The 26,456-nt window shown below is 63.4% G+C and overlaps 4 protein-coding genes across 4 annotated transcripts; 1 reads left to right on the plus strand and 3 right to left on the minus strand.

The window, feature by feature from the left end:
• The first annotated feature begins 843 nt into the window (after positions 1 to 843).
• On the plus strand, positions 844 to 4,785 carry STUB1 (STIP1 homology and U-box containing protein 1). The gene is made up of 7 exons (XM_082291906.1): positions 844 to 1,107; positions 2,051 to 2,249; positions 2,356 to 2,521; positions 2,659 to 2,749; positions 3,270 to 3,326; positions 3,443 to 3,559; positions 3,940 to 4,785. Exons 1-7 carry the CDS (start codon positions 922 to 924, stop codon positions 4,063 to 4,065), a joined length of 942 nt encoding a protein of 313 aa, XP_082148032.1. The 5' UTR covers positions 844 to 921; the 3' UTR covers positions 4,066 to 4,785.
• Positions 4,786 to 4,917: 132 nt separating this feature from the next.
• Positions 4,918 to 7,081, minus strand: JMJD8 (jumonji domain containing 8; the record flags this gene model as incomplete). The annotated part of the gene is made up of 9 exons (XM_082291907.1): positions 4,918 to 5,206; positions 5,280 to 5,414; positions 5,565 to 5,632; positions 5,721 to 5,840; positions 5,910 to 5,978; positions 6,350 to 6,446; positions 6,539 to 6,587; positions 6,831 to 6,914; positions 6,993 to 7,081. 9 exons carry the CDS (start codon positions 7,079 to 7,081, stop codon positions 5,126 to 5,128), a joined length of 792 nt encoding a protein of 263 aa, XP_082148033.1. The 3' UTR covers positions 4,918 to 5,125.
• A 269-nt stretch (positions 7,082 to 7,350) lies between these two features.
• Positions 7,351 to 15,553, minus strand: WDR24 (WD repeat domain 24). The gene is made up of 10 exons (XM_082292430.1): positions 15,466 to 15,553; positions 13,906 to 14,828; positions 13,260 to 13,437; positions 11,817 to 12,492; positions 11,626 to 11,741; positions 9,643 to 9,764; positions 9,203 to 9,307; positions 8,786 to 9,123; positions 7,855 to 8,039; positions 7,351 to 7,737 (listed from the first exon to the last, which is right to left on the minus strand). The coding sequence occupies exons 2-10, from the start codon at positions 14,384 to 14,386 to the stop codon at positions 7,569 to 7,571; spliced, it is 2,370 nt and encodes a 789-aa protein (XP_082148556.1). The 5' UTR covers positions 14,387 to 14,828; positions 15,466 to 15,553; the 3' UTR covers positions 7,351 to 7,568.
• Positions 15,554 to 18,304: 2,751 nt separating this feature from the next.
• On the minus strand, positions 18,305 to 22,288 carry FBXL16 (F-box and leucine rich repeat protein 16; the record flags this gene model as incomplete). Its single annotated transcript, XM_082292164.1, has 5 exons — positions 18,305 to 18,453; positions 19,262 to 19,325; positions 19,894 to 19,978; positions 20,293 to 20,801; positions 21,593 to 22,288. 5 exons carry the CDS (start codon positions 22,286 to 22,288, stop codon positions 18,305 to 18,307), a joined length of 1,503 nt encoding a protein of 500 aa, XP_082148290.1.
• Between the last annotated feature and the right edge of the window lie 4,168 nt (positions 22,289 to 26,456).

Genomic DNA, 26,456 nt, shown 5'->3' on the forward strand with positions numbered 1-26,456 from the left:
AGACCTTTTTGGAGTATAAATAAATATTTTGCACACTGCGCGGGCTCGTGTCTCTATCGGGGGAGGGGGTTTTGGGGGTGCTCCCCATCCCTGCTGGGAGGCAGTGCGGGCTCCGGGGCTGGCTGGCCTGGGGGGGCGGGGGGGTCACAGCTGGGACCGGGACTTACTGGAGCAGAAAACTCCGGGATAAGTGAAGCGGCACCCGGCTGAGCCCCGCGGGGCTGGCAGCAAAGCGGGGGGGACATGGGTCCGGGGGGGGGTCGGCAGCACGGCCGGGCACTGAGACCACCCCCCGCCCCATCCAGCCCCGCCTGCTGCAGCGCACGCACCGCTGGCTCCAGGCATCCGAACCCCGCACCCCCGGCACCCCCAACCCTCTATTCAGTCCCACCCCCACCGAGCCCCCAGCCCCCCGCACCCCATCATCGCCACGTCCTCCCCTCCCTGGATCTCACACCGCCAGCACCCGCTACACCCCAATCCCCTCCCTCCAGGCCCCTCATCCATCCTTCCGCACCTTTCTGCCCGCCCTGCTCCCACCAAACCCCACCCCCACCCCTCCCCATCGGCCCCGCCCCTCCCTGCGCTGCCCCGCCCCTCCCAGCCCCCACCCCAATCAACCCGTCAATCATCCCCAGACCCCGCCCAGGCCACGCCCACCACGACCACGCCCACACACCCCGGACCACGCCCACCCCGTCTCTCACTAGCCCCGCCCCTTCCCGCGCTCCCGACCAGGCCCCGCCCCTCCCCTCAGGCCCCGCCCCGTTCCCAGCCGGCCCCGCCCCCGCCGGCGGCCCCGCCCCCGCCCCGCCCCGGAAGCGGCGCTGTCGCAGTGCGCGGCCGGAGCGGCGGAGCCGGAGCTCCGGGGGCCGCCCGAGCCAGCGGAGCCGCGGCCCCAGGGCCGGCCCGGGCCGCGCCATGAAGGGCAAGGAGGAGCGCGAGGGCGGCGCGGCGGGGCCCGGCGCGGCGGGGCCGGGCGCGGGGGGCGCGGGCGGCGGCAGCCCCGAGAAGAGCCACAGCGCGCAGGAGCACAAGGAGCAGGGGAACCGGCTCTTCGGCGGCCGCAAGTACCCCGAGGCCGCCGCCTGCTACGGCCGCGCCATCGTGAGTCCCAGCAGCGCCCCCGGCCCGCGCGGGACCGGCCCCCGGGACGGGAGCAGCGGGGAGGGGACACTCGCACCCCCGGCCCCAGGGGCCTGGCCTGGGTAACCCCGGGACGGGACACGCCAAGCTCCCCCTTGGCCTCGAGGACCCCAGGCTGGGAGCTCCCTTGGCCTGGACAGCCTCCTGGACCTGGCCTGGCTAAGCCTGGGATGGGATCCCCAGGGATGGGACACCCCCGCCACACGCCTGGCCTTGACACCCGCAAGATGAGCCTCCCCCAGCCTGGACATCTCCCTGGCTCTGGCCTGGATACCACCAGGGTGGAACCTCCTTGGTCTGGGCACTGTTCTTCCTCAGGGCCTGGCCAAGATGCCATCCCGTGAGATGGGACCCTTTTAATCTGGACACTATTCCCTCACTGGGCCTGGCCCTTCTTGGGGGGGGGGGTGCTGGACACACGTCTGGGCCTGATTCCCCCCTCCTGGGCCTGGACTCCCACCCCCAGGACTGGCTAGGCACCGTCCTGGCCTTCTCTGGGCTTGGACACCCCCAGCCCATCCTGTCCCCCACCCAACTCCAGGCTGGACTGCCCTACACCCACCCCCAGAGTGCCCCCATCCTGAGCCTGTTTCTCCTAAACCCAGCCCTGTCCCTAGGCTGTGCTGGGCAGGACAGACCCACCCTGGGACAGTCAGGGTGCCAGGGGTGCCAGTCCCCTCTGTGGGCAGGGACACAGGCTGCCCTATGGGGACTGGCCCCAGTGTGTCCCCAGTCCATCCCAGCACCTCCCCACGGGGTGCACGCCCCCGCTGGCACTCCTGGCTCTCCCTGCCCAGGGTGACAGCGCTGTGCCGCTGGCTCACCGAGTCACCCGGCTGTCACCCGGCTGCCAGCGCGTCCTGGCCCTGCCGCCGCCGCCGCCAACATGGGCCTGTCCCCGCAGAACCGGAACCCCTTGGTGGCCGTGTACTACACCAACCGGGCCCTGTGCTACCTGAAGATGCAGCAGCACGACAAGGCCCTGGCCGACTGCAAGCGGGCGCTGGAGCTGGACGGGCAGTCGGTGAAGGCTCACTTCTTCCTGGGCCAGTGCCAGATGGAGATGGAAAACTACGATGAGGCCATCGCCAACCTGCAGAGAGGTGAGCGGGCACACTGCCACCGTGCCCTGCTCCTGTCTGCTGGGAGGGGACCAGGGGTGGCGACAGGGATGCCGCCACTGGCTCTGAGTGCCCTTTCTCTCCTCAGCCTACAACCTCGCCAAGGAACAGCGGCTGAATTTCGGGGATGACATCCCCAGTGCGCTGCGTATCGCCAAGAAGAAACGCTGGAACAGCATCGAGGAGAAGCGGATCAACCAGGAGAACGAGCTGCACTCCCACCTGACCAAGCTGATCATGGCGGAGAAGGAGAGGTAACGGGGCACCTGGAAAGGCTTTTGTAGTGCCACCAGGCTGTCACAGCTCTGTGTGAGGTGCCTCTGCAGAGCCCTGCAGCAGGGAAGGGAGTGGCAATGTTCCCCCATCCTCCTGATCTCCCACTCTGTCCTAGGGAGCTGGCGGAGTGCCGGAAGACTCAGCAGGAGGAAAACACGGACGAGAGCCGGAGCCGTGTTCAGCTGGCCAGCATCGAGGCCAAACACGTGAGTGGGGGGCTGGGGGCTTCCTCATCCCATCTTCATCCCATCCTCATCCCATCCTCATGCTCTGCTGCAGCCAGGGAAGCTGCAGGGCTGCAGCTGTGCAGATGAAAGCTGGGAAACCTTGGGACACAGCACAGCTTAGCCTTCATTCTATGGCTCGGGCCAGCATTGCAGGGCTGCTGTGTCCCTCCATGACAGCTTCCCCTGCTCGGTCACCTCTCGTCTCAGCCTGGCAGCGGTGACGCCTGTTGTGCCTGTTGTTCCCTGAGGGAACACGAGTGGCTCTCAGCCACATGTGGGTCTGGGTGCTGGGGACTAATCCCAGATAAAAATAGCTCCACAGAGGAAGGTTATTTTTAAGCTGGATCACCCCTACCAGGTTCAGCCAGGAGCTGCACAGGCAGAGGGACCACCGAGGGCCTGCCGCAGCACCCATGGGTGGGAGGCTTTGGGGCTCTCCCTGGGAACCTGCAGCCCCTGCACACCAGGGACGCCTTGTCCTCAAGGACTTCTCTTTCAGGACAAATACCTGGCAGACATGGATGAGCTCTTCTCCCAAGTGGATGAGAAGAGGAAGGTGAGTGTGGCCCAAGCTGTGCTCCTGTTAACTTGCTGTGTGCCCTGCTCCCTGCTCTGAGCCAGCACCACCTCCCAGCCCACTTCCCTGACCCAGCTGTGCCTCTCTCGAGCCAGAAGCGGGACATCCCTGACTACCTGTGTGGGAAGATCAGTTTTGAGCTGATGAGAGAGCCCTGCATCACGCCCAGCGGCATCACCTACGACAGGAAAGACATTGAGGAGCATCTCCAGGTACTGCCAGGCCAGGGGCAGGGGTGTTTCCCAGGACCTTGCCCAAAATCCTCTCTTGCCTGGGTGGGATCTCTTTGCTCAGCTCAGGGCTCCGAAGGCTCCTTGGGTTTGGTCCCGGTTACCTGCCCGGGCAGCTCCCTGCGGAGCAGGTGCTGCCAGGCCCTGCCCAAAGCGGAGGCGGCTCTTGGCAGGGGTCTTGCACCTTGACCTGCCCTCATCCTGCTGGGAGGCACCTCCGAGGGGGCTCTCCCTCTTCCCACGGGCAGGTGCCCGGGTGCTGGGGCAGATGCCACGCGGCGCTGGCCTCACAGCCACCTGCGCCTCAGGGCTGAGCGCGGGCACGTGGAGTAACCGGTTCCCCTCGGCCTCCTCCCCTGCAGCGTGTGGGTCATTTTGACCCGGTGACGCGGAGTCCCCTGACCCAGGACCAGCTGATCCCCAACCTCGCCATGAAGGAGGTGATAGACGCGTTCATCTCGGAGAACGGCTGGGTGGAGGATTACTGAGGGGCCGGGGGCAGCGCTGCCCGCCCGGGTGCCCTGGCACAGCTGGCTCTCCCTGGGCTGGCACCATGCCTTACTCGCTCTCCGGCTGTTCCCCCTCCGGCCCAGCTGCCCCAGGCCTGACGCCGGGCGAGGGCACGGCACCATGTCCCCTTCCCGAGGAGCCGCAGCGGCGGGGCGGGCACCACGGCTCCCTGGCTCCCCTCTCCCGCTCCAAGACCTGCCTGGGGGTTGGAATGCTGGCTCCTCAGCAGTGGCCTCACCATCATGTCCATCACTCCCTCAGCCAGGGCAGCCATTGTCCCCAAAGAGCACGTCCTGCTCCAGGGATTGCCACAGGGAGCTTGCTGGGATGAGCACCTGGAGCCCCATCCTTCCCTGTGTTTATAGTTGTTTCTTCCTCCTTCCACTTCCTGCCTGGCCAGGGCTGGCTCCTCTTCCCAGTAAACAGCCACTTGCTGGGATGCCGACTCACCCTCTGGCTTTTCCTGGGAAACAACTGCCCTGGGCTGGGAGGGGCTGGTTCCCACCTTTCCTTCCCCACTGGGACTGTGGTTCCCTAAGAACAACCACCTGGGTTAAAGTTCTTGTTCCTTTTAATGAAGTCCCTTAAAAACCCCACAAAAAATAATGCAACAGATTTGCATCCACCTGAGATTCCAGCGTTTCGGTTGGCTGACGGCCTGCCTGGCTTTTGAGCGCCCTCTGGAAGTTTGCCAATGTCCATTAAAAAAAAAATATATATATATAAAAAGAATAAAAAAAAAATTCAGCAATAAACATGGAAAAGGATCTGGAGTGGTTCACAGCAGCCATTTCTGGGGATATCCTGGCTTGGGAATTGGTGCCATCCCATGGGGACCGGGTTTGCTCCGGGGATGTAGCAACACACAGTGTGCTTCAGTAGAACAGCTTTAATCCACAGGGAAGGGTAAAGACCAGTAAAAAGCAGAGCTTTCTCAGGCAGTTGGTCCCAATACCAGTTGCCTTTCCCTGAGGGTGGCGGGAGCTGGAGCTCCTGCCCTGGTGGGATGATGGTGACGTGTCCTTGTCCCTCCCAGCCCTAGCCCAGGAAGGTGGAGATGAAGACACTGGTGTCCAGGTTGAGCGTGGCATGCCACCAGCGGTCAGGGAAGTACAGGACCTGCAGGACACAGCAGTGGGGTCCCATGGCTCCAGCTGGGGTGCTTGGAGTCCCCTCCAGCCCCTGGACTCACCTCCCCAGGGTGCAGGGTGCACTCCAGCGGGCGCTGGGCTGGTGGCAGGGTGGGATATGTGTGCTGGAGCCAGGCCAGCGTCGTCTCGTTGGGGTGGAAGTGCGGGGTTTTATCGGGCGGGTACAGAAACCAGCGCTGGAAAACACCAGGGGCACATCCCCTCCCAATTCCCCTCCAGCCCCTCGGGCTCAGCCCCAGCAGGGCTTCCCCGTGGCCAGGGACACCTGTTTGGGGCTCACTTCTGTCCCCACTCCCCAAATCCTTCCTCTAGGTCTCAGTTCTCACCTTCCTGCCGAAAATCACCTCGGAGAAACCAGGGCCATGCCAGTGGAAGGGAACACCAGAGCCTGAGCCTGCGGTGGGGGCGTGGGGGGGGTTGGTGCTGGGGAGAGACCCAGGCCCGCCCCGATCCCCTCCCGCAGGTTCCCATCCCACACCCACCTGCGATCCCAAAGCTGTAGGCGGGGCTGGTGCCAGGGATGCGGAAGGGAGGGGGCACGTAGTGCTGGAAGAGGGGACCCCACTCGGTGAAATTGTTGTCTCCGAAGAAGTAGAGGGTGTCTGGGGGGACACGGGAGGCTGAGCGCGGCAAGGAGAGGGGGCTGCGGGGGGCGGGACGGCGCTACCCACCGCTGCCCAGCCGGGCCGGGTCTTGCGGCTTCAGCAGATGCTCCACGTACTCCTGGAAGGGCACATCCACTGCGGGAACGGAGGGAGGAGCGGGAGAACGGAGGGATGAGCGGGGAACGGAGGGATGAGCGGGGAACGGAGGGATGAGACGGGGGAACGGAGGGATGAGACGGGGGAACGGAGGGATGAGCCGGGAGAACGGAGGGATGAGGCGGGAGAACGGAGGGATGAGGCGGGAGAACGGAGGGATGAGACGGGGGAACGGAGGGATGAGACGGGGGAACGGAGGGATGAGACGGGGGAACGGAGGGATGAGACGGGGGAACGGAGGGATGACACGGGAACGGAGGGATGAGCGGAGGAACGGAGGGATGAGCGGAGGAACGGAGGGATGAGCGGGGGAAGCGGCACGCCCGCGCCGGGCACGGCCCCGCGCTCACCTTTGCGGTATGAGTAGGTGTTGGCCGTGCTGAGCCGCACCGGGAAGGGCCCGAAGGCCGCCAGCAGCTTCTCCCGGGTGCAGAGGGCTCGGAACGCCTGGGGGATGGAACGCAGGGGGCCGGGGTGCTGCCGCCGCTCCCGAGGCACCGCGAGGTGTGTCCCACCCTCTGTCCCCTCCCGGCACTCACCGAATTGTCCGTGATCCCACCGAGGATCACCGGCCGGGAGAATGCGAACCTGGGGGAAGCATCCAGCGAGGTCCGGCACGGGCGGAGCACGGGGACCAGCACTGACCCATCCCCGGGATGCCGGGACCAGCCCCGACCCACCCCGGGACACCGGGATCGGTGTCATCCACCGTCCCCCAGCTTCTCCCCCGGGACCCCCAATCCCCCCCGGCCCTCTCCGTTAGCCCGCCCGGTGCACCGGGACTGTCCCCCGGCCCCCTGTCTCGGTTCCGCGGTGCAGGGTCCCCCGTACCTCTGCAGGAAGACGGAGTAGGTGAGGGAGGCGTCGGCTCGCTCCACGGTGCAGCGTGGCTCCTCCGGCACCGTGCCCGCCAGCCTGCAACGGGAGGCTGCGCTCGGCACGGGCACCAGGACCGGCATAGGGACCGGTCCCGGGGCAGCTCCCTGCCCTTACCAGCCGCCGTCCGGAGGGTCGGTGCAGCCGCCGGGCCGGACCCAGCCCAGCGGCAGCAGCAGCAGCAGCCGCGCCGCCGCCGCCGCCATCGGGACCGGCGGCGGAGACGCCGAGAACTACGATTCCCGGCATACACCGCGAACACACGGTACACGCGGCCATTGGCTTGGCGCTACAGGTCCCGGTAAGGGCCATTATTTAGAGGGGAAGCGGAGAGTCGGCCGCACGTCACGGCTTAAAGGGGCCTCCCGGCACAAGGGGACAAGAGCGTGGGGGCACCGGGGGCACCGCGGGGCCGGGACCCATCCCGGGGATCTCTGCATCCAGGTGAAGCAAAGACTGGAGTCACGGCTCGATTCAACTGCTGGTTTGTTTTAATCCAGTAAAAAACTGCCGGGCCGGGGGTGCACCCCCAACCCTTATTTACACAATAAATACAGAGAGGGCGCTGCCGGGGGTAGCGGGCAGGACACGCTGCCTGCCCTGCTCACCCCCCTGCCCCACCCCACTGCCAACTCCCCCGCGGGCACGGGGTCAGGTGTACTCAGGGGGGCTCAGGTGTACTCTCAGGGGGGCTCAGGTGTACTCGCAGAGGTGGCCGCAGCCGGCGGGGCAGTGGGAGCTGGTCTCCAGCCACTTCATGATGTGCTGTAGGTGGCCGCCGTGGCTGCAGCCCTGGCACCAGACGAAGAGCCCCTTCACCACGTGGTGACACACGGCACACATGCTGGCACACTGCCGACACCTGCATGGGGAGATTGGGGTGGGTGTGGGCAGGGAGAGCCCCCAGGGGGGCAGCAAGAGGGAACAGGGGCATCTACCCCATCCTCCTGTCCCCACAAGCCCCTTTGGGCCCCCTCACCTGTCGCAGATCCAGCCCCTGTTGCTCATGGGCCGCTTGCAGTTGCTGCAGTTGACGTGCAGGGTGGTGGAAGCCTGGTTGAGGCAGTTGATGGCACGGCACGTGCTCAGCTTGATCACCTCGTTGGAGATGTTCCAGAGCTGGAAGCGCTGCAGCAGGTCGATGTAGGATGTGTACCAGTGCTCCTGGGGACAGCCACAGACAGCTGAGCCTCCACATCCACCCTGAAACCCCCTCAGGATCCCCCCTCTGCATCCTAAAGGCAAGATTTCCCCTGGGGGCTCAGCCTGAAGAAAAGGAGGCTCAGGGGGGACCTTCTCACTCTAAAAGTTCCTGACAGGAGAGGGCAGCCAGGGGAGGGTTGAAATGTGCTCCCAGAGAACATGGGATAGGACAAGAGGAAATGGCCTCAAGCTGTGCCAGAGTTTGGTTATTAGGGAGAATTTCTTCATGGGAAGCGTGGTCAGGCATTGGCACAGCTGCAGTGGTGGAGTCACCATCCCTAGGGGGGATTGAAAAGCCGTGTGGGTGTGGCACTTGGGGACACGGGTCAGTGGTGGCCTTGGCAGTGCTGGGGGAATGGTTGGACTCGATGATCTCAGAGGGCTTTTCCAGCCTAATGGATTCTGTGATTCTCTGATCCCTGCAGTGGGAGAACAGCTCTGCAACGCTGGGGACCAGCATCCTTCCCTAAATCAACAGGCCAAGGTCACTTCCCCATCCTGGCCCTGCAGACCCCACCTCAAGTCCCTGCCAGGACTGGTGGTAGGGCAGGTACCGGAATCCTGGAGCTGCTCACCCTGGCTTAGAGCTGGCCCAACAGCAGCTGGAGCAGAAGGGATGTGCCCCAAGCCCAGGCAGCATCCCATCCCCCTGGGATACACCCCTCTGGGTCCCACCAAGGCACGGCCCCGCATCCCACGGGCTCTACCTGCGTCTGCTCATCGATCTCCTTGCGGATGCGCTCTCCCAGCACGATGAGCACGGACACGGCCGTCTGCACGTCCCCCTGCTCGGCGTAGAAGAGCAGCGTGTCCCGCACGATGGGGTTGAAGAAGTCGGAGGGCAGGCGGTTCTCGTAGAGCGAGTGGGAGATGGAGATGAGCGAGAAGGACTCCACGGGGGTCAGCGACACCGTCTCGGCCTCGTTGCCGCTGACGTGAGGGGAGTCGGCCTTGTCCTGCAGGTGGTCCAAGGCAGATGGGTTGTCCACGATTTCGTGGCGCAGAGGGAAGGCTTCCTGGGGAAGGCTGTATTCCTGCTCTTCAGCTGTGAGGAGAGAGCAGAATGAGCAGGAGAAAACCCAGCTGGGACAGGCAACACCTGCCAGCAGCAGCTGTGCACTCACCGTGCGGGTTCTCGTGGTCCATCATGTACAGGTCATCCTCATCTGCCTCCACGTCTCCCAGCAGATAATCCGCAGGGACGTCGCTGCCCTCTGTCTCCTCGTTGTCTGTGCGCCCAGGGAAAGAGAAATCAGCTCATCACAGCATTGCATCCACCTCCCAGTGTCCTGCCCCAGCGTGCCAGGCTGTGCCCGAGCCACACAGCTCAGGTCCCCACCACAGTCCCATTCCTGGTGCCCACAGCCACCACTGTCACTGTCACCCGAGGTCATGGGGGAACCCTGTCCTTCTGCAGCGCCCTAGGGCTCGGTGTCCTTCACCCTGGGGCTGCAGCATGTCCAGCCACCCCAATTCACAGGAAAAATGCCCCAGTTTATCCCCTGTCTATGGCTAAGCAGGGAAGAGCTGTGGGACTGGGGCTGTGCCCGCCCAGGAGCGTTACCCTCGTTGTTGATCAGGGTGGAGGAGGAATCCATGAGGATGTTTTCTGTGCGGCTTTCTCCTTTGCTGCGGTCCAGTCTGGACTCACTGCCCAGCCCAGCAGGGATATCTTTCAGGTTAAAGCTGTGAAAAAAAGGCAAATTTAACAATCAGAGGAGTATAAAGTTTCCATTTCAGCCAGCAACAGCCTGGGTACAGGTGTCCAGTTGCAATTTGAATGGTGAAATAGGAGATACAGTGATATCCCTTTGTGGGCAGAAGTCACCAGTCCCCATGTGTGACTTAAAAATAAAGACACATTGTGACTGTGATCACAGCCCTTCCTCCAAGCCTGGTGGCATTGCACAGGCACTGCAAAAGTCTCCCTGAAGAAATCCTGTGCTGAGCAGGCTCTTGGCTCCATCTCCTTCCCCTCAGAGGCAGGTGAACAAGAGCTGCCTGGCTCCAAGGTGCCTGGCTGTTTGTTATGCATCGCCAGGCTTGGCCTTCACCGAGATGGAAAAGGGAAGGGACGGGGTTGGAGCAGAGCCCAGCTCCCCAGGCTGCTGCCTGCCGTGTCTCAGACAGCGGCACAGCCACCCGGCTGGAGGCACAGCTTGGTCAAGGACAGTGCTTGTTTCCTTTGGTGTTATTTGAGGATCTGTCACTCACTGTGGGTAGCCGGCCCTACGAGCTCTGACAGCTAATTTGGAGACCTCACCCCTCACGTTTATGTCATTGAGAAGAGGAAAAACAAGTTTTCCTGCTTCATCAGCCCATGACGGGCTCTCCACGCCAGAGAGCTGCTGGCAGAGCTGGGGCGTACTCTCCCTCAGAAAGGCTCCAGAAGAAAACTTCTGCACACCAGCAGCTCCAGCTCCAGCCATGAGACACCTTCTCCATCCCCAGCCCTTGGTCACCACCACTGCCCTGGGCACTGCTGAGGCCTCACCTCACATCCTGGGGTCAGTTTTGGGGCCCTCATGACAGGAAAGACACTGAGGGGCTGGAGTGTGTCCAGAGAAGGGAACAGAGCTGGGGAAGGGGCTGGAGCACCAGGAGCAGCTGAGGGAGCTGGGAAAGGGGCTCAGCCTGGAGCAAAGGAGGCTCAGGGGGGACCTTGTGGCTCTGCACAAGTCCCTGACAGGAGGGGGCAGCCGGGGGGGTCGGGCTCTGCTGCCAGGGAACAGGGACAGGAGGAGAGGGAACGGCCTCAGGCTGGGCCAGGGGAGGTTTAGGTTGGATATTGGGGAAATTCCTTCATGGGAAGGGTGGTCAGGCCCTGGCACAGCTGCCCAGGGCAGTGCTGGGGTCACCACCCTTGGAGATGTTCAAAATCATGTGGATGTGCTGCTTAGGGATATGGTTTAGTGGTGGCCTTGGCAGTGCTGCTGGGGGAATGATCTCAGAGGGCTTTTCCAATCTTAGAGATTCTGTGATTCATGAATTCAGTAACTGCAAAGCAGGTCCCAGCCCCATGCCCCACCACAGGGCCAAACTTTGGCTGAAGGAGGGAAGGGAGCAGTGTGTGAGGCTGCACAGCTCGAGGCCAGGCTGGGCCCTCACTTCTCACACCAACACGGGAAGTGGCTGCGTTCAAACAATGCCAGCCTGCAAATCAGCATGGCCTGAGGCTGAGGGAGAGCTGTCCCTGCTCGCTCCCTGTGTCTGGGGCAGGTTAGTTATTAGGTAGAAATTGCTCCCTGTGATGGTGGGCAGGTCCTGGCACAGGATGCCCAGAGAAGATGTGTCTGCCCCTGGATCCCTGGAAGTGTCCAAGGCCAGGTTGGATAGGGCTTGGAGCACCCTGGGCTAGCAGAAGGTGTCCCTGCCCGTGGCAGGGCGTGGAACTGGATGGGCTTTAAGGATCCTTCCACCCAAACCATTCTGGTATTCCATGATGTTATTCTATAACCCCATCCCAGCCAAGGAGCTCTTTCCACTCTGCCACTCATGGAGCCACCCCAGCCGTGTCACCACCCCCTGCAGCTCCCACTGCCTGTACCTGTTCATGAGTGGGAGAGCGGTGCTGCCTTTCCCCATGCTGTGGTTGAGGTTTGTGGACGACATGGTGCCGAGGCTGGAGTAGATAATCCTCAGCATTGTCCATGTCTGAGCCACCTGTGTGGAACACAGGCCCTGTCAGACCCTTCCAGGCTACGACCCCTGTGCAGCACCACCCGTCCCGTCGCTCACCTGGTTGCGGTCCAGCCCCTTGGCCACCTTGGCGTTGTGGTCGCAGAGCTCGGCCAGCGGCCGGCCGGCCAGCGCGTACTGCTTGGCCGTGTGCACGAACCAGTCCATGCTGCCGCTCTCCACGTCCGTCTCGAACACGTTGAGGGCGCTGGAGGACGAGATGTACTCGAACTGCTCCGTGGGGTCCAGCTTGCGCTTGAAGAAGATGGGGTGGCGCCGGTCCCCGATGTAGGGCTTGCGGTTGGAGTCGGAGGAGATGAGGCTCTCCTTGGCGGCGAAGGCCAGGTCACCGTAGAGGCTGTAGCACAGCCCCTCGGGGTTGGCCCGGTCGATGGGCTGGCTGGCATCCTTGAAGATGTGCTGGTAAAGGGTGCTGTCCTTCGAGCCCGACAGAAGGAAATAGGGGTCGTGGAGGTGCCGCCACACGATGCCCGTGGTGACGTCCTTGTGCTCCTCGAACATGGCGGAGGGGATGAAGGGGCGGCGCACGTCCCACACGTAGATGTTGTGGTCCACCATCATGGAGCAGGTGGCGATGTGGTGCTTGCACTCGGGGCGCCACTTCACCCGTGCCACCGAGGCGATGGTCTGCACGCAGTAGATCTCCTTGGCCCGCGTCGTGTTCATGTCCCACACCTTCACCATCTTGTCCCGGCCGCCCGTGGCCAGCCAGCCCCTGGGACAAGGATGGATCTGTGTTCACCTCTCTGTTCCCACTGTGGCACAGAGGTGCTCACAGCGCAGGTGTGACCATGTCTGCATTGCAGGAAGGCAGCTGGGCTGCAAGCCCATCCTCCCATGAGCTCTCCTGACACCTCTGCTCTCCAGCAACCAGGTCAGACAACACCCTCCTTCCCGCCCCCATTTATGGCCCTGCGCCTTTAGAGCCACATCCCAGTCAGACCAGTTCCCTCTGGCTCTGCTTTCCACTCGCCAGGCACAGCAGAGAGGAAAAGGCCATTCTGGACGTATTTCAGTGCCTCTCTAAGATCACGAGCAGTGGCAGCACTGCCTGGCAGGGAGCGAGGAGGGACCTGCACACCCTAACAGCTGCTTCCAGATCCTTCCCAGCAATCTCCTGGGAAAGGCAGGAGGGAAACACGACTGAACACAAGTGAGCTGTGTCCCAGAGCAGCCAAGCAATGCCTTCCTCAAGCTGAGCACTGGAGCAGGAGGCTGCTGTGACACTGCTATACCCAACCATAAGACACCCAGTGCCTCAAAACCCCCTAATTTATCAAAGAACAACCCCAAAACACTCCTACACCACCTCAAACACTCAAAGCAATAAGCGCTCCTATCTTCCAGCAACATCCCAGCCCTTGACACAAGGAGACAGGGCATCACAGACCATGCCTTCCCCCACAAAATCCCAATCCTGTTTTTAGGGCCTCTCTTGCCCTGCAAGGTTGGGTGGCTGGCAGAGCCTGGCCCCACACTCACCTGTCCTCTGGGTGCCAGTCGCAGCAGAAGACAGGCCCGTTGTGGGCCGTGAACATCCTCTCGTAGCGGTCGGGCCGGCGGATGTCCCACAGCTGCACATTTCCATTCTCAAAGGTGGCAGCGAAGGTGAAGTAGTCCCGGATGCTGAACTGGACGTCACGCACGCTCTCCGACTGGCCTGGGAGGGGACACAAGTTGAGAGCTCCAGCAAAGCTAAAAACCCCCACTGGAAGAGCCGTGGGGGTCCCTGGCACAGAGAGAAGGGGTAGTAAGGAGTGCTGCGACTGTCTTCCACCTCCCACACAGACCCAGCTACTACTGAGAGTCAAAAAAAGCACCAAAATGCCTCTCAGCTCCTTCTGTCCCTGCTTGGAGCATCACACCCAAAGCAAACCCTCCTCCTGGGCAAGGGGAAGGACAAAGCCTCTTCTGCCAACTTCTGCCTCTCCTGAGGGTAAGGGGACAAGCAAGGAAAGAGCACAGCCCCCAACCCCTGCCTCTCCTGAGGGTAAGGGGATAAGCAAGGAAAGAGCACAGCCCCCAACCCCTGCCTCTTCTGAGGGTAAGGGCACAAGCAAGGAAAGGGCAAAACTCCCAACCCCTGCTTCCCCGCAGGGAAACAGGACAACAACAGCCACGTTTGTACCAGAGAAGGTGCTGACAGAGTCCTTCTTGCGCAGGTCAAAGCACTTCATGTAGCCGTCCTGGGAGCCGCTGAGCAGCATGTACACCTCGGTGGGGTGGAAGCACACCTTGTTGACAGTGCGCTTGTGCTCCGTGAACAGCTGGTCCTGCTTGTTGCGGGACGGCTTGCCCAGGTTCCAGGTGACCACCACGCCGTTGGTGGCGGCGGTGGCCAGCAGGTTCTCGTCCATCTGGTGCCACACCACATCGGCGCAGCTGAAGTTCAGGGAGGGTTTGCGGCCCACGCGGAGGTTCAGCTTCTCCACAAACTGCTCCTCCTCGATGGAGTAGATCTTGAAGATGTTGCGGCCGGCCACCACCACCTGGGCAGCGTCCCGGCACACGCTGATGGCGTTGGCGGGGGCGTCCAGGTGGCAGAACATGGTGCGGCCAGTCAGCACGTTGCCCCCCAGGGCGGTGGTGACCCTGGCCATCTTCTCCATGGCTGTCCTCGGGGTGCTGTCCCCTCTCCAGCAGGCTGCCTGCACACTCACACGGCTGCCCTGCTCCAACTCAGCCAGAGCTGGGCAGGGACAGGCTGGGCTCCCGCAGCTCCTGCCGGGCCCTGGTGGCTCCGACCGTGGCTTTTTGTGGCTGCATCAACGGGCCGTGGAGGTGAGAGGCCACAGAGCTGCCTGTGGGGAGGCAGATACAGCCCCACTCCGGGTTCTCCTCCTGCTGCCTTCTATGGCTCCCTCTCAGGAAGTTCCTGAAAACCTTTTCTGGGTTCCTTCTTCCCTCCTCGGTCACACCCTGATATGTTTCTCTGTTGCTGATAATATAGGCCAAGTACAGCGCTGTGGCCGAGATGAGCAGCGTCCGCAGCACGAGGTGGGGTGAAGTGAGGCCACAGTTACCTCTGTGGGGCACTCGGAGCCCCAAAGCCTGCAAGAACCAGGGGATGACCCTCCTTCTCTAGCAGAGGGGAGCAGCAGCTACTCCAGCCTTCCTGGAGGGGTCACAGGGTCCCAGAGGCTGTGTCCTCCGGAGCCAGGCTGAGCTCCTGCCACAGCACTGCCCCCTCCAACCCCTCTGCCCGTGCCTTGCCAGGTCCCACAGATCCCTCATACCTCACATCCCCGCCCCCTCAAGGCCCCTTCCCACCCTCAGAGCACCCTTAGGGTCCCCTCCCACCCCTGAGGCCACTCAGAGCCCCCCAGCCCCTAATATCCCACACCCCCGCCCCATCAGGGCCCTCTTCTGACCCACAGCCCCCTCATACTCCACATCCCCCTCCTCCTGACCCACAGCTCCCCAGGACGCCTCACACCCCACACTTCTGCCTCTGCAAGGCCCGCTCCTGACCCAGAGCCCCTTCAGAGCTCCTCCAGCCCTTCAGAGCCCTCTCAGCGTTCCCTCAGAGGCCTCTCCCACCCTATACCCTCCTCAGGGCCCCTTCCCACTCATCAGACACCCCACGGCCCCTTCACAACCCCCTCCCGCTCCATACAGTCTCCTGCCGCTACCACCCGGTCCTGAACCCCCTCCGTGAGGAGCCCCGGTGCCGTTCCCGGAGCCGTACCCGGTGCCGGTTCCCCCGGCAGCAGCTCGGGCCGAGCAGGCCCCGCCGCCGCCGCCGCGGAACTCCCGCCGGGCCCCGCCCCTTCCGCCCAGGCCCCGCCCCCTGCCCGCAGGACACGCCCCCTTCCGATGGCGGGACACCGCCCCCGCCGCCAAAGCCACGCCCCCCCCGCGGCCCGGGCCGCGCCCTCCCCAGACCACGCCCCCTCTTGCCGTTAAGCCCCGCCCCCATGCGGCAAGACCACGCCCCTCACGCCCATTCATCTAGGCCACGCCCCCTGACATAGACCACGCCCCCACGCACGCTGTCCAATCCCTGCATCGCCCCCTGCATCAAGCCACGCTCCCTCCCCATGACTCACCAGGCCCCGCCCACTCCCTCCCAAGAGGCCCCGCCCCTGGGCTGAAGCCCCGCCCACAACCCAGGCCCCGCCCCCGGCACGGAGCGGAGCGGGCGGGGGCACAAGGGGGGCATTAAGGACGGGGTGCGGGGGAATGCGGGGTCCAGGGGTGCCAGAGGGATGTGGGAGTGCCAGAGGGACGCGGGGTGCAGTAGGAATAGGGGTGTAAGGGGAGAAATGGGGATCGGAGGATATAGGGTGCCTTGGCGGGGGGGGCCGGAGGGACGTGGGGTGCACTGGGAGTGGGGGTTCGCTGGGATGAAAGGGTGTGCTGGAGGGATATGAGGTGTATTGGGAGGAGAAATAGAGTACGAGGGCATTACGGGGTGTGTTAGGGGTGAGCGTCAGGGAGATGTGGGATCCGGAGGGAATGGGGATGCCGGAGATGCATCCCAGAGGGACTGGGAGTGCAGGGGAAAATGCGGTTTAGGGGTCAGGGTGGGAAATGGGGGTGCCGGGGGCGATAGGGGGTGCATTGGGAGCGTAGGAGTGAACTGGAGCATTATAGGGGTGCACAAAGGTGAGTGGGTGCACTGGGGGGCATGGGGACACCCTGCCATGGGGAGCAGTGGCAGGTGAGAGGGTGTGCATTGGGGGTGGGGGTGCCGGGGAGATGTGGGGTGCATTAGGGATGGGGATGCGGGGGGGATAAATGGGGGTCAGGGGTCTGTGGGTGCTTTGTGGGTCAAGGTACAGGGTGGGAAATGGGGGTGCCGAGAGGATATGGGGGGCATTGGAGGCGTACAGATGCAGGGATGTAGGGGTGCACAGAGGAGTAGGGGTGCAAGGGGCGTGGGGACCCGCTGCCATGGGGGGTGCAGAGGAGGGTGTGGGGGCCGTGCTGCTGCTGTCTGTGCAACGTGGGACCAGGGAGTCGTGCAGGGCTATGGCACCCCATAACTGCTGCTGTCACCTGCAGGGACCCTCTGTGTGCCACTGTCCTGCCTGGCCTCCGTGCCCAGGGGCCCTGGTGGGTTTGGGGGTGCAGGCAGCCCCCCACCCCCGTGCCAGGGTGCTCCGAGCCCCAGCAGTACCACCCTGTCCCGCAGCCCCGGGGATTCCCAAACCCCCTTCCAGGGCCACGAGGGTCTTTGTGGCAATTTGGGGTCAGAAAGGGGCGTTTCGGACAAAGGAGGGAGCGGAGGCGGCGGTTGGTGCAGCAGTTCCTTCCCGGCCGGTACAAAGGCAAAACAAACCGAAAGCGTGTCCGTGTCCGTGTCCGTGCCCATCCCGTGTCCGTGCCCATGTCCATGGCCATATCCATGCCCACACTCCTCCCAGGGCTGGTGTGGCGGCGGGCAATGCCCCGGGGGCGGCCACCGAGCCCCTCCCGCGCTGGGTCCCCGTGGGCACCCCAGCCCCGCGCCGGCTCGGTCCCATCTCGGCTCAGCCCAGGGGTCCCCCCGGTCCCCGCTTGCCGCTGGCATCGGGGCGATGGCTTTTCAGCTGGAAGAGCGGTGGCGGTGGCAGTGTGTCCTAGGTGCCACCTCCTGTCATCTCTCTGTGCTGCCGGTGTCACCGTGGTGGCTCAGACGTGGCCCTGGTCCCCCGGGTTGTCCCATCCCAGACGGATGGGTCGCTCCTCGGCGTTGGCATCGCCCCCACGGCCCCACGGGGTGCAGTGGGGTCCCCAGGGCGACGGGGGGGTGGTGCTCGCCAGGAGAGCCCGGCTGCCGGGGCAGGATCCGGCCGGGGCGAAGCCGCGTGGAGGGGCTCAGTGGGGGCTGTCACTTGTCACCGTGCCCCCGGGTACCCCGAAACCTGCCGTAGCACGAGACTGAAGCAAGCGAGCATGCGAGAGCGGCGGGCGGGCGGAGAGGGACATCCTATTCACCGGGAGAAAGTGCCCCAAAGGCAGGGCTGGGGGGGCTGGAGGGGACACGCAGCACGGGGCGGGGGGGGGTTGAGCTCGGTGACCCCCTCCGGGGGCGTGAGGGGACCCATCCAGCCTCCGCCGCCACCCAAATATAAGCATCCTCCTCTCGCCCATCCCTGGGAGCATCCTTTGATCCCTGGGAGCATCCTTTGGTCCCCAGGAGCATCCTTGGTGGCGGGGCCGTGCGCCCGCTCGGCCCCGGGGCGGGGGAAGCAGGATGCGGCCGGGGGGGAGGGGGGGGGCACACAGCGTCGCCTTCTCAATTTGGGCTTCCATGATGTCCGTTCGTCTGTCCGGAAGGGATTGGCAGGACACCGGGAGGAGCACGGGCGATGGCGGCGGCGGGGGGGGGGAATTTACATGGTAGCCGGGGGGCTCCGGCCGGGGGCGACGCCTTCCCCCATCTCCCCCCGGAGCCCCGCGTCCCTCGGGAGCGTCGATGCGGGGGATGTCCGGGCTCGGTTGGAACTGGGGGCGTCTCTCGAATCCCCCAGCAGCCGGAGGGAGATGGGGTGGGCGATGGCGGCCGGGGTGGGCGCGGGAGCGGGCGGCCGGGTCCGGCGCTACTCGATCACCATGCAGCACGGGAGGTGCTGGGAGAAGTACTTGAAGAGCTCCGGGGTGGCCCCGGGGCAGTTGGTGAGTTCCAGCTCCTCCAGCTCCTGCAGCTGCACCAGCCCCGAAAGCCCCGTGGTGGTCAGCAAGGGGCAGCCTGCAGGGAGATAGGGTGTCAGCCCAGAACACCAGCGCCCCCAAAAAATAGCATCCCAAAAAACAGCATCCCAAAAAATAGCATCTCAAAGACACCAGCGTTCCAAAACGCCAAAAGACCCCCAAACCGCACTCTGAAGGATCAGGACCTCAAAATCCCAGCACCACAAGCACACCCACACCCAAAAGAAAAGCACCTCAAAACCCAGCACCTCAAAACTCGCTGAACCTAAAAGACAGAACCCAAAAAACCAGCATGCAAAAAAAAAAAAGTACCCCGAAAACCCCAACACTCCAACGAAATCACCCAAAATATCAGCATCCAAAAAATCCAGCACTTAAAAACGCACACAAAAACCAGCACCCTAAAGCACCAGCACCCCAAAATACCAGAACCCTCAAAGTTAGCACCCAAAAAATCCCACCAGAACCCAGAAAAACCAGCATGCCAAAGAACAGTGCTCCAAAACACCAACACCCCGAAAAACAACACCCAAAACAGCTGCACCCCAAGAATGTCAGCCTAAAACCCACCCCAAAAAAGAGTGCCCTCAAAAACCAACTTCCCAAAAAACCTGAATCCCCAAAACAGAGCTCCCAAAACACTACCACCTCAAAAACTACAACACCCCAAGAGCCCAGCTGTGGCTCCTTCCCCACAAGCTGGGCTGGATGCAGCTGCCTGCTGGCTTGGGGGATGCTGGCTGTCCCCAGGCTGTCCCCAGGGCTCTCTGTCCCCACGCCCTCTGCCTCCCCAGCCCCATGGGGTCCCATGTCTCTGGTCCCCGGTAGCAGGGTGAGGGTCTCACCGGCCAGGGAGAGGAGGCGCAGGCTGCCCATGCCCAGGAGGTGCTTCAGGCCAAAATCCTGCACCTGGAAAAGAAATTGGGGTGGGGATGAGGGGGGACAGTGGGGACAACCACAGCACCAGGGCTCACAGCGCTGCTGGGAACTGGGTGCCAGGGCTGGGAACCTGAAGCAGGGTGCAGGATGCTGGGGCAGTGTGCTGGCTCTGGGTGCTGGGGCAGGGAGCTGTGATGGGACAGGGTGCAGGGAGTTGGGTGCTGGGGAAGGGAGCCTGAGCAGGATGTGGGATGTTGTAGCAGGATGCTGGGGCAGGATTTGGGGTGCAGGGCTTGGGTACTGGGTCTGGGCTGTGGGACAGGGAGCAGGGAGGCCAGGGCAGGCAGCCTGGGGCTGCAGCAGGATGCTGGAGCAGGGCACTGGGTCTGGGGATACTGGTGCTGGGGCAGGACACAGGGTCAGGGTGCCAGGGCTGAGTCCTGCTGAGCTCACAGGAGCTGTCTGCTTCCTAGCACCGAGTCTTGGGGTCTCCAGCCAGCCCCGGGAGCCCACCCTGAGCTCATGGCCCATCCCCAAGGAGGTGCCACCATGCCCTCTCTGCCGTGCCGAGCCAGGACGGGCACAGTTCCACACCTACCTGGCAGCACCAGCGCAGGTAGAGGCTCCGCAGGGATGACATGGTGGACAGGTAGCTGAGGCCGGTGTCGGTGATCCGCACGCACCTGCCGGGACGCAGGGTGTCAGGGCCAGCTGGTCACCCATGGGTGTCCCCAAACCATGGCTCCCATGCTGCACCCTCAGCTTCCAGCGTGGCTCAGCATGGCACGGCTTGGCACAGCATGGTTTCTCATGGGATGATGTGGCACAGCACGGCTCAGCATGGCATGGCATGGCATGGCATGGCATGGCATGGCTCAGCATGGTATGGCATTACTTGGCATGGCTTGGCATAGCTTAGCATGGCATGGCATGGCCCGGCATGGCTCAACATGGCATGGCACGGCACAGCACAGCATGGCTCAGCACAGCCCTTTACCTGTCGAGCACCAGCTCCTCCAGCTTGTGCAGGTCGCAGGCGATGTACTCCAGGGCCATGTCGGTGATGCGAGGGCACCAGGACAGGTCGAGGCTGCGCAGCTTCCGCAGGTTCTCGGCCACCAGCTCCACGCCATCATCCGTCACCTTGGAGCAGCCCGAGAGGCTGAGGACGCTCAGGTTGGGCAGGCTGTGGACCATGTTGACCACGCCGTGGTTGGTGATCTCCCAGCAGGAGTTGAGGCGCAGGGTGTGGGTGGTGTAGCCCTGCTTGGCGGTGAAGTAGGCGAGCGCCGTGTCCGTCACGTGGTAGGCTTGCAGGTTGAGCTCGGTGAGGTTGGGCAGGAGCTGCGAGATGGCGGCGATGGCGTCGTCGGCCACGTTGATGCAGTCGCTGACGCTCAGCGCCGTGATGCGGGCGTTGAGGCTGGACCACAGCCCGGCCTCCGTGAAGTCGTTGCAGCCCGACAGCTCCAGCCGCACCACGCCCTGCATCTGCTCCAGCATCACCTGCCGAGGGGCAGGGGGTCAGGCCATGCTGGGCACTGCCAGCCACCCTTAGACATCCCTACGTCCCTGCCCCGGCTCCCTCTGAGCCCCCCGTGGCTCTTCCCACTGCTCTCGGTCTGGCCTGGGTCAAGTCTTCTCCCTGGCATGGGTTCAACACCCAATTTAGGATATGCCAGCATCAGTGGGGAATGGGAGGGAACAGGAAGGGACCCCCAGGTGCAGCCCCAGCACTGTACCAGGTGCTGTTGGCAGGGTCGGGATTGATGCCCGCTCCCAGCACAGGAACTGCTCGGGTGAGATGTGCCCATGGAGCAGCTGGTGCTGTGTCTGGCCATGGCACAGGGCAAGGGTCTGGGTGGGGACCTTGCCTAGCCCCCTGAATTGTCCCATTTCTATCTGACCCTCAGCCCCTTGCTTGGGTAACCCCCTTGCTGGGGAGCAGCCAGCGAAGTGGGAATGTCCCGTTCCCAGAGCCCTGCTTGTCACCCACTGCCACATCCACCGCCCAGCAGCACAGCCACCTCACCTGGCTCTGCGTTCCTGGCAGCACCCACATGCAGCAGGGACGAAGCCCCTGACCGCCTCCTGACTCCCTGCTGCACCCATCCCACTGCCCAGACCGCAGGCAGGGCCCCCGGTGCTGCCAGCACTGCGGGATGGCCGTGCCACCTGCCTGCTCCTTCCCTGCCACCCGTGAAAGCTCTGCCCGCGTGCATGTCCCCAAGGCCACCAGGACTGACCTGCCAGCAGCACATCTCAGCCACCCCGGTCACTTCAGCATGGTCACCTACCTCCAACCCCGCATCCGTGATGGTTGACCTCTTAAGGCTCATGGACTTGACCCCCTTCTTGGAGAGGGGGTAGTTGTCAATGAACTCACAAATGTCCAGGTCGGAGACGCCCACGAGGCAGAAGCCGTCGAAGCCGCGGACAGCGAAGCCCTGCAGGCTGACGAACTCCTTCTCTCCACCGGGCAGGATGTTGTAGAGCTCTTTGGTGTGCAGGACGGGCGTCAAGCCCACCCAGAACTTGGGCTGGTAGAGCACCCGCCGCCATGCCTTGCACACCTGCGCCAGCACGCACTTCTCGCACGCCGAAAAGTACCAGAACAAGCGGTTGAGGATCTTCTCGTCCACCGCCAGCTGCCTTTCCGAAGGCGAGCCCGGCAGCCGCTCCGGAGAGGGCTGCTCCGAGCCTTCGCTCGCGTTCAGTCCCACCAAGGAAGCGCCGGGAGGGGAGGAGACGCTGGCCAGAGTGGCCAAGGAGAGCGGGGAGGCCAGGCTGGGGATGGGCAGGTCGCTGCGGTGGGCTAAGGCCGGGCTGAGGATGGCAGGCACGGAGGAAGGCTGGCACAGGCGGTTTTTCACGGCGGGGGTGCCTTTGGTGATGCTGGCGGAGCCGAGGCCGTTGGGTTGCGTGGGGATCTTCACCAGTCCATTGCGGGGCAAACATGGGGGCTTGGTGTCGCCGTTTCTCGGGTTCGACATCTTCCACAGATCTCTCTGTAACACAGGGGTGGCGGATGAGGGGCTGTGGCTCTGCTAGGGAGGGTGGCCATGGCTGGGGGAGGTGGTGGCACCAGTGAGGGGGGAGATCCTGGGGGTCCCTGAGTAGGGTGGCACATGGGACCAGGTGGTGCAGGGCTGCTGGACACAGCCACAGAGGGGACGTGTCTGGGACACAGAGCAGGGTCCTCCTAGAAGCTGCATGGCCCTGGTGTCCCCCTGTGATGAGGGACAGATGGGGATTTGTCCCTGGATGTTCACATCCTTCTCTGAGCCTAGAATCCAGCACGGCCAATGGAAGACAGAGAAGGATCCAGAATGGTTGGATTGGAAGGGACCTCAATGCTCATCTCATTCCACCCCCTGCCATGGGCAGGGACACCTTCCACCGGCCCAGGCTGTTCCAGCCTGGCCTTGGACACTGCCAGGGATCCAGGGGCAGCCACAGCTGCTCTGGGCACCCTGTGCCAGGGCCTGCCCACCCTCCCAGGGAACAATTCCTGCCCAATATCCCATCTAACCCTGCCCCCTGGCACTGGGAAGCCATTCCCCCTTGGCCTGTCCCTTCATCCCTTGTCCCCAGTCCCTCTGCAGCTCTCCTGGAGCCCCTTCAGGCCCTGCAAGGGGCTCTGAGGTGTCCCTGGAGCCTTCTCCTCTCCAGGTGAGCACCCCCAGCTCTCCCGGCCTGGCTCCAGAGCAGAGGGGCTCCAGCCCTTGGTGCATTTTTATGGAGGGGAGAGGAGGCAGAGGCAGAGGAGCAGAGCAGAGCAGCCAGGCACTCAGCAGCGAGCCTGTGCCAGCCGGAGTGTCGCCGATCCTCGTGGAGCCCCGAGGCAGGCAGGCAGCACCCAGCAAAGCAGGCCAATAAATATTGCAGTGGCAGCAAGGCCGGCTTCCCAGCGGCCCCGCCGCACCCGCCATCCATTATTCAACCCATTTCCCTCTATAAATATGGAGGTGAATTATTAATGGGGGCTCAGCCCCCTCCCCCTGCCACAGCCGGGACCTGGCGCAGGGCCCTGCCCGACTGCTGCCTGCCCTGCCCACACCCTGTGCGCCAGGGCCATGCCAAACCCTGCCAAAAATCTGATCCTGGCAACCCCTGGGGGCACGAGGAGCTGAAGCACGGGAATGCAGCTTCCAGTGCATGGAGCAGGGGACAGGGACCTGACCCTGAAGCCCCAGGATGTGGATGGCACATCCATCTGTCCATCAGTGATGGGAGCTGAGAACCTTCTTCCCTGCCAGCTCCTCCCGGACCCAAGATTAAAGCAAGGGAATTATTATAGCTGCTTGATTTGGGAAGGAGAAAGTCAAGCCCCAATGGAGGGGCACCAAGGGAGGAGCACCCTGCTCATGGCCAAGCCCGTGGTCGCCAGGGATGCTCCATGCAGCCTGGAAGCAGGATGCAGCCTCCATCCCCTGCTGCCCCCAGCCCATCCCTTCCACCCTCACCGCATCCCTGGCCTCATCCACCTCTCCTGGAGCAGCCAGGGAGGGAGCAGCCACCCAGAAAAGAGCTCAGAAGTGCAGTCAGACGCCAGTGGCACAGCTGGAAAACCCCACGGGATGCACGGCACGTGGCATGTCCCGAGGACACCATTCCCGGCACAGCGGGGCCGTGGGACGGGGCTGGTGGGAGCTGCCGCAGCCTCTCCCGTGGTGCGAGCGGAGGTGCCAGCAGACAGCCCGGCTCGGTGGCAGCGTCCCGGCGAGTTGCAGCCTCCGGGGACGAGCCCAGCCCTGTGCAGACAGTCTGGCGCCGCTCCCGGCTTGGATGAAGCCGCTGCTGCCTCCGCTCACGCTGCCCGACAGCGGAGCTGGGCCGCCGATGCTTGGACATGTGTTAAACTCGCTTGAAAGCACGAGAAGGGGAGTGGAGAGAGGAGAGAAACTTAAAACCAGCGGCTCGGTGCTTGGCAGCAATTAGGGAAGTAAACAGAACGTGCACGGGGGTGTCTCACACAGCCACAGAGCACAAATCCAAACAGATAACTACCAGGTGGCACGGAGAGGCTGTTGCTCCGGCACCGAGCCCGAGCTGGGCACGCTGGTTGCCCCTAGGGAGAGGGCAGGTGGTGGCAGAGGGGCAGCCCCGGGCCTCGGGAGCCCAAGGGGACAGTCACAGGAGGAGACAGATGCTGACAAGTCGCCGGACTCACACGCAGCCAGCAGGAGGTTTTGGCAACGGATCCAAGCAGCTCAGACCTCAGCTGGTCCCTGGGGCCGAGCTCAGCGGGGGCTGAGTGGGTCCAGCAGCTTTCCCACTCCTGCTTTGGAAAGCTGAGCCAGGTCCCCCCGCCCAGAGCGTTCAGGCTGCCTGTCTAGAGCACAGAAACCCCCAGCCTTGAGTGAGCTGGGAAGTCACTTCACATAGAAAGACGGACAGAGATTCGAGCCTCTGGGCACAGGCGGATCTGGGCAGTGGTGGGGGGAAACCAGGCAGGCATTTCTCTCTGGGGAAATGAGCATGCAAGAATTTGGGGGTTCCTACCACTCCCAGGCACAGAACTGTGCTTGGGGAAAGACCCCAGTGTGGAGAAGGTGGGCTGGGGAGGGGAGTGGGTCCAGTAGCCACCGTCTCAGGCACCAAGGGGCAGTGCTGGGATCTGCCCTCCTGTGCCACAGGAAAGCCCCAGCCTGCAGCCAGGCAGCCCCGCAGCTCCTGCAGCCCAGGACTGAGGCCACGTTGCTCTGATGTCCAAAGTGCACCTCCCACAGCCCCTCGAGGTCTCTGAGTGCAGGGACACCCAGAGCGCGCTCTGTGCCTCCCCAGACCCTCCCAGCCCAGACACAGCGGATGGACAGGCAAACACAAAGCTGTCTGCCTTGGAGGTGTCAGCACAGACCCTGTCCGATGTTCCAGCAGCTCCGTGAACACCTCCATATGCTTTTTGGCCACTCCAAAGCAGCAGGAAAGCAGAGATTCATCCTTTTCCCTTCTCCCTGTCATCTCACTGTTTGCAGATTGCATGACTGGGCCAAGCACATCATCATCAGGATTGTTCAGTGCTTGGTACAGCCATCCTGGCTCTGGGATCCCCCAGGAAGGGAGGGCCCAGATTTGCAGCCCCCCTCTGTAAGAGCCCCCCTTTGCTCTCTCATGGAGAAGCATCTCCCAGCAGTGGAGTGCCAGCTCTCAATCCAGCGGGAGAAAACCTGACAAAAGCAAAGGTCAAAGTCCTTCAGTCTCCCGAATCCACTCCAGGGCGCACATTCCACAGGATACGTCACTGCCAGAGAAGTCACTCGTTCAGGAGGGGTTCGTCACCCGCAGTAAGTGATGATGCAGTGGCAGGGGGCGGATTTGACGCAGGGAGAGAGAAGAAAGCCGGGGTCTGAGAGCCTGTCACCACAAACATTGCCCAGACAATGGGGATGCTGGGATGAACAGGATGGAAACTGTCAGGAAGACAGAGCTTGTCCAACCTGTTGGAGAGTTTACTATCCCCACGTGGTAGTGAAGAGGGATGAGGGCTGTAAGAGACGAGCAGCCACCCTGTTAGTGCCTCCCTGCGTGGCGCTGGCTGGGAGATCCCTGGCTCCTGGATCAGACTGGCAATCCTGCTGCAGCCACGGTCCGGGCTGAGCTCTGGGACAGCCGGGCTTGGAGCCCACCGAGAGCTCCGTGTCAGCCGGACCGGAGGCCACGGGAGACCCCGGATTGACCGGCTTGCGAGCCCCCGGGAGCCGCCGGGAGCCCGGTGCTGCTGGGGTCAGCACCGCGGCCAGCGGCCCGTGCCGGTCAGCACCGCGGCCAGCGGCACCGCGCAGGGACACCGCGCCCGTGTCCCCGCGAGCGTCCGGCGCTGCCGGGTCCCGGGCGGGATCCACCACTGCCCCCTTCCTTGTGAGGGAACCTACATCACCCGCCAGGTCCCTGTGAAGATCCAGCACTGCTCCAACAGATCCTTGTAGGAGATCCTAGTATCACCCAGCAGGCTCCTGGGAAGATCTGCTATTGCCCCACCAGATCCCTAAGAGAATCCACGACTACCCCACGAACTCCCCGTGAGACCCTGCTATCACCCCACCAGGTCCCTGCTGCTGCCCCCCAGCCCGGCTCGAAGCCTTGTTATCTCCCTGCCAGGACCCAAAGCAGCTGCGAAAGGATTTCCGTGCAGCCGCCGCTCCGCTCGGGCGGCAGAGC

This window comes from Coloeus monedula (assembly GCF_965178545.1).
Source record: "Coloeus monedula genome assembly, chromosome: 16".
Classification (NCBI taxonomy): Eukaryota; Metazoa; Chordata; class Aves; order Passeriformes; family Corvidae; genus Coloeus; species Coloeus monedula.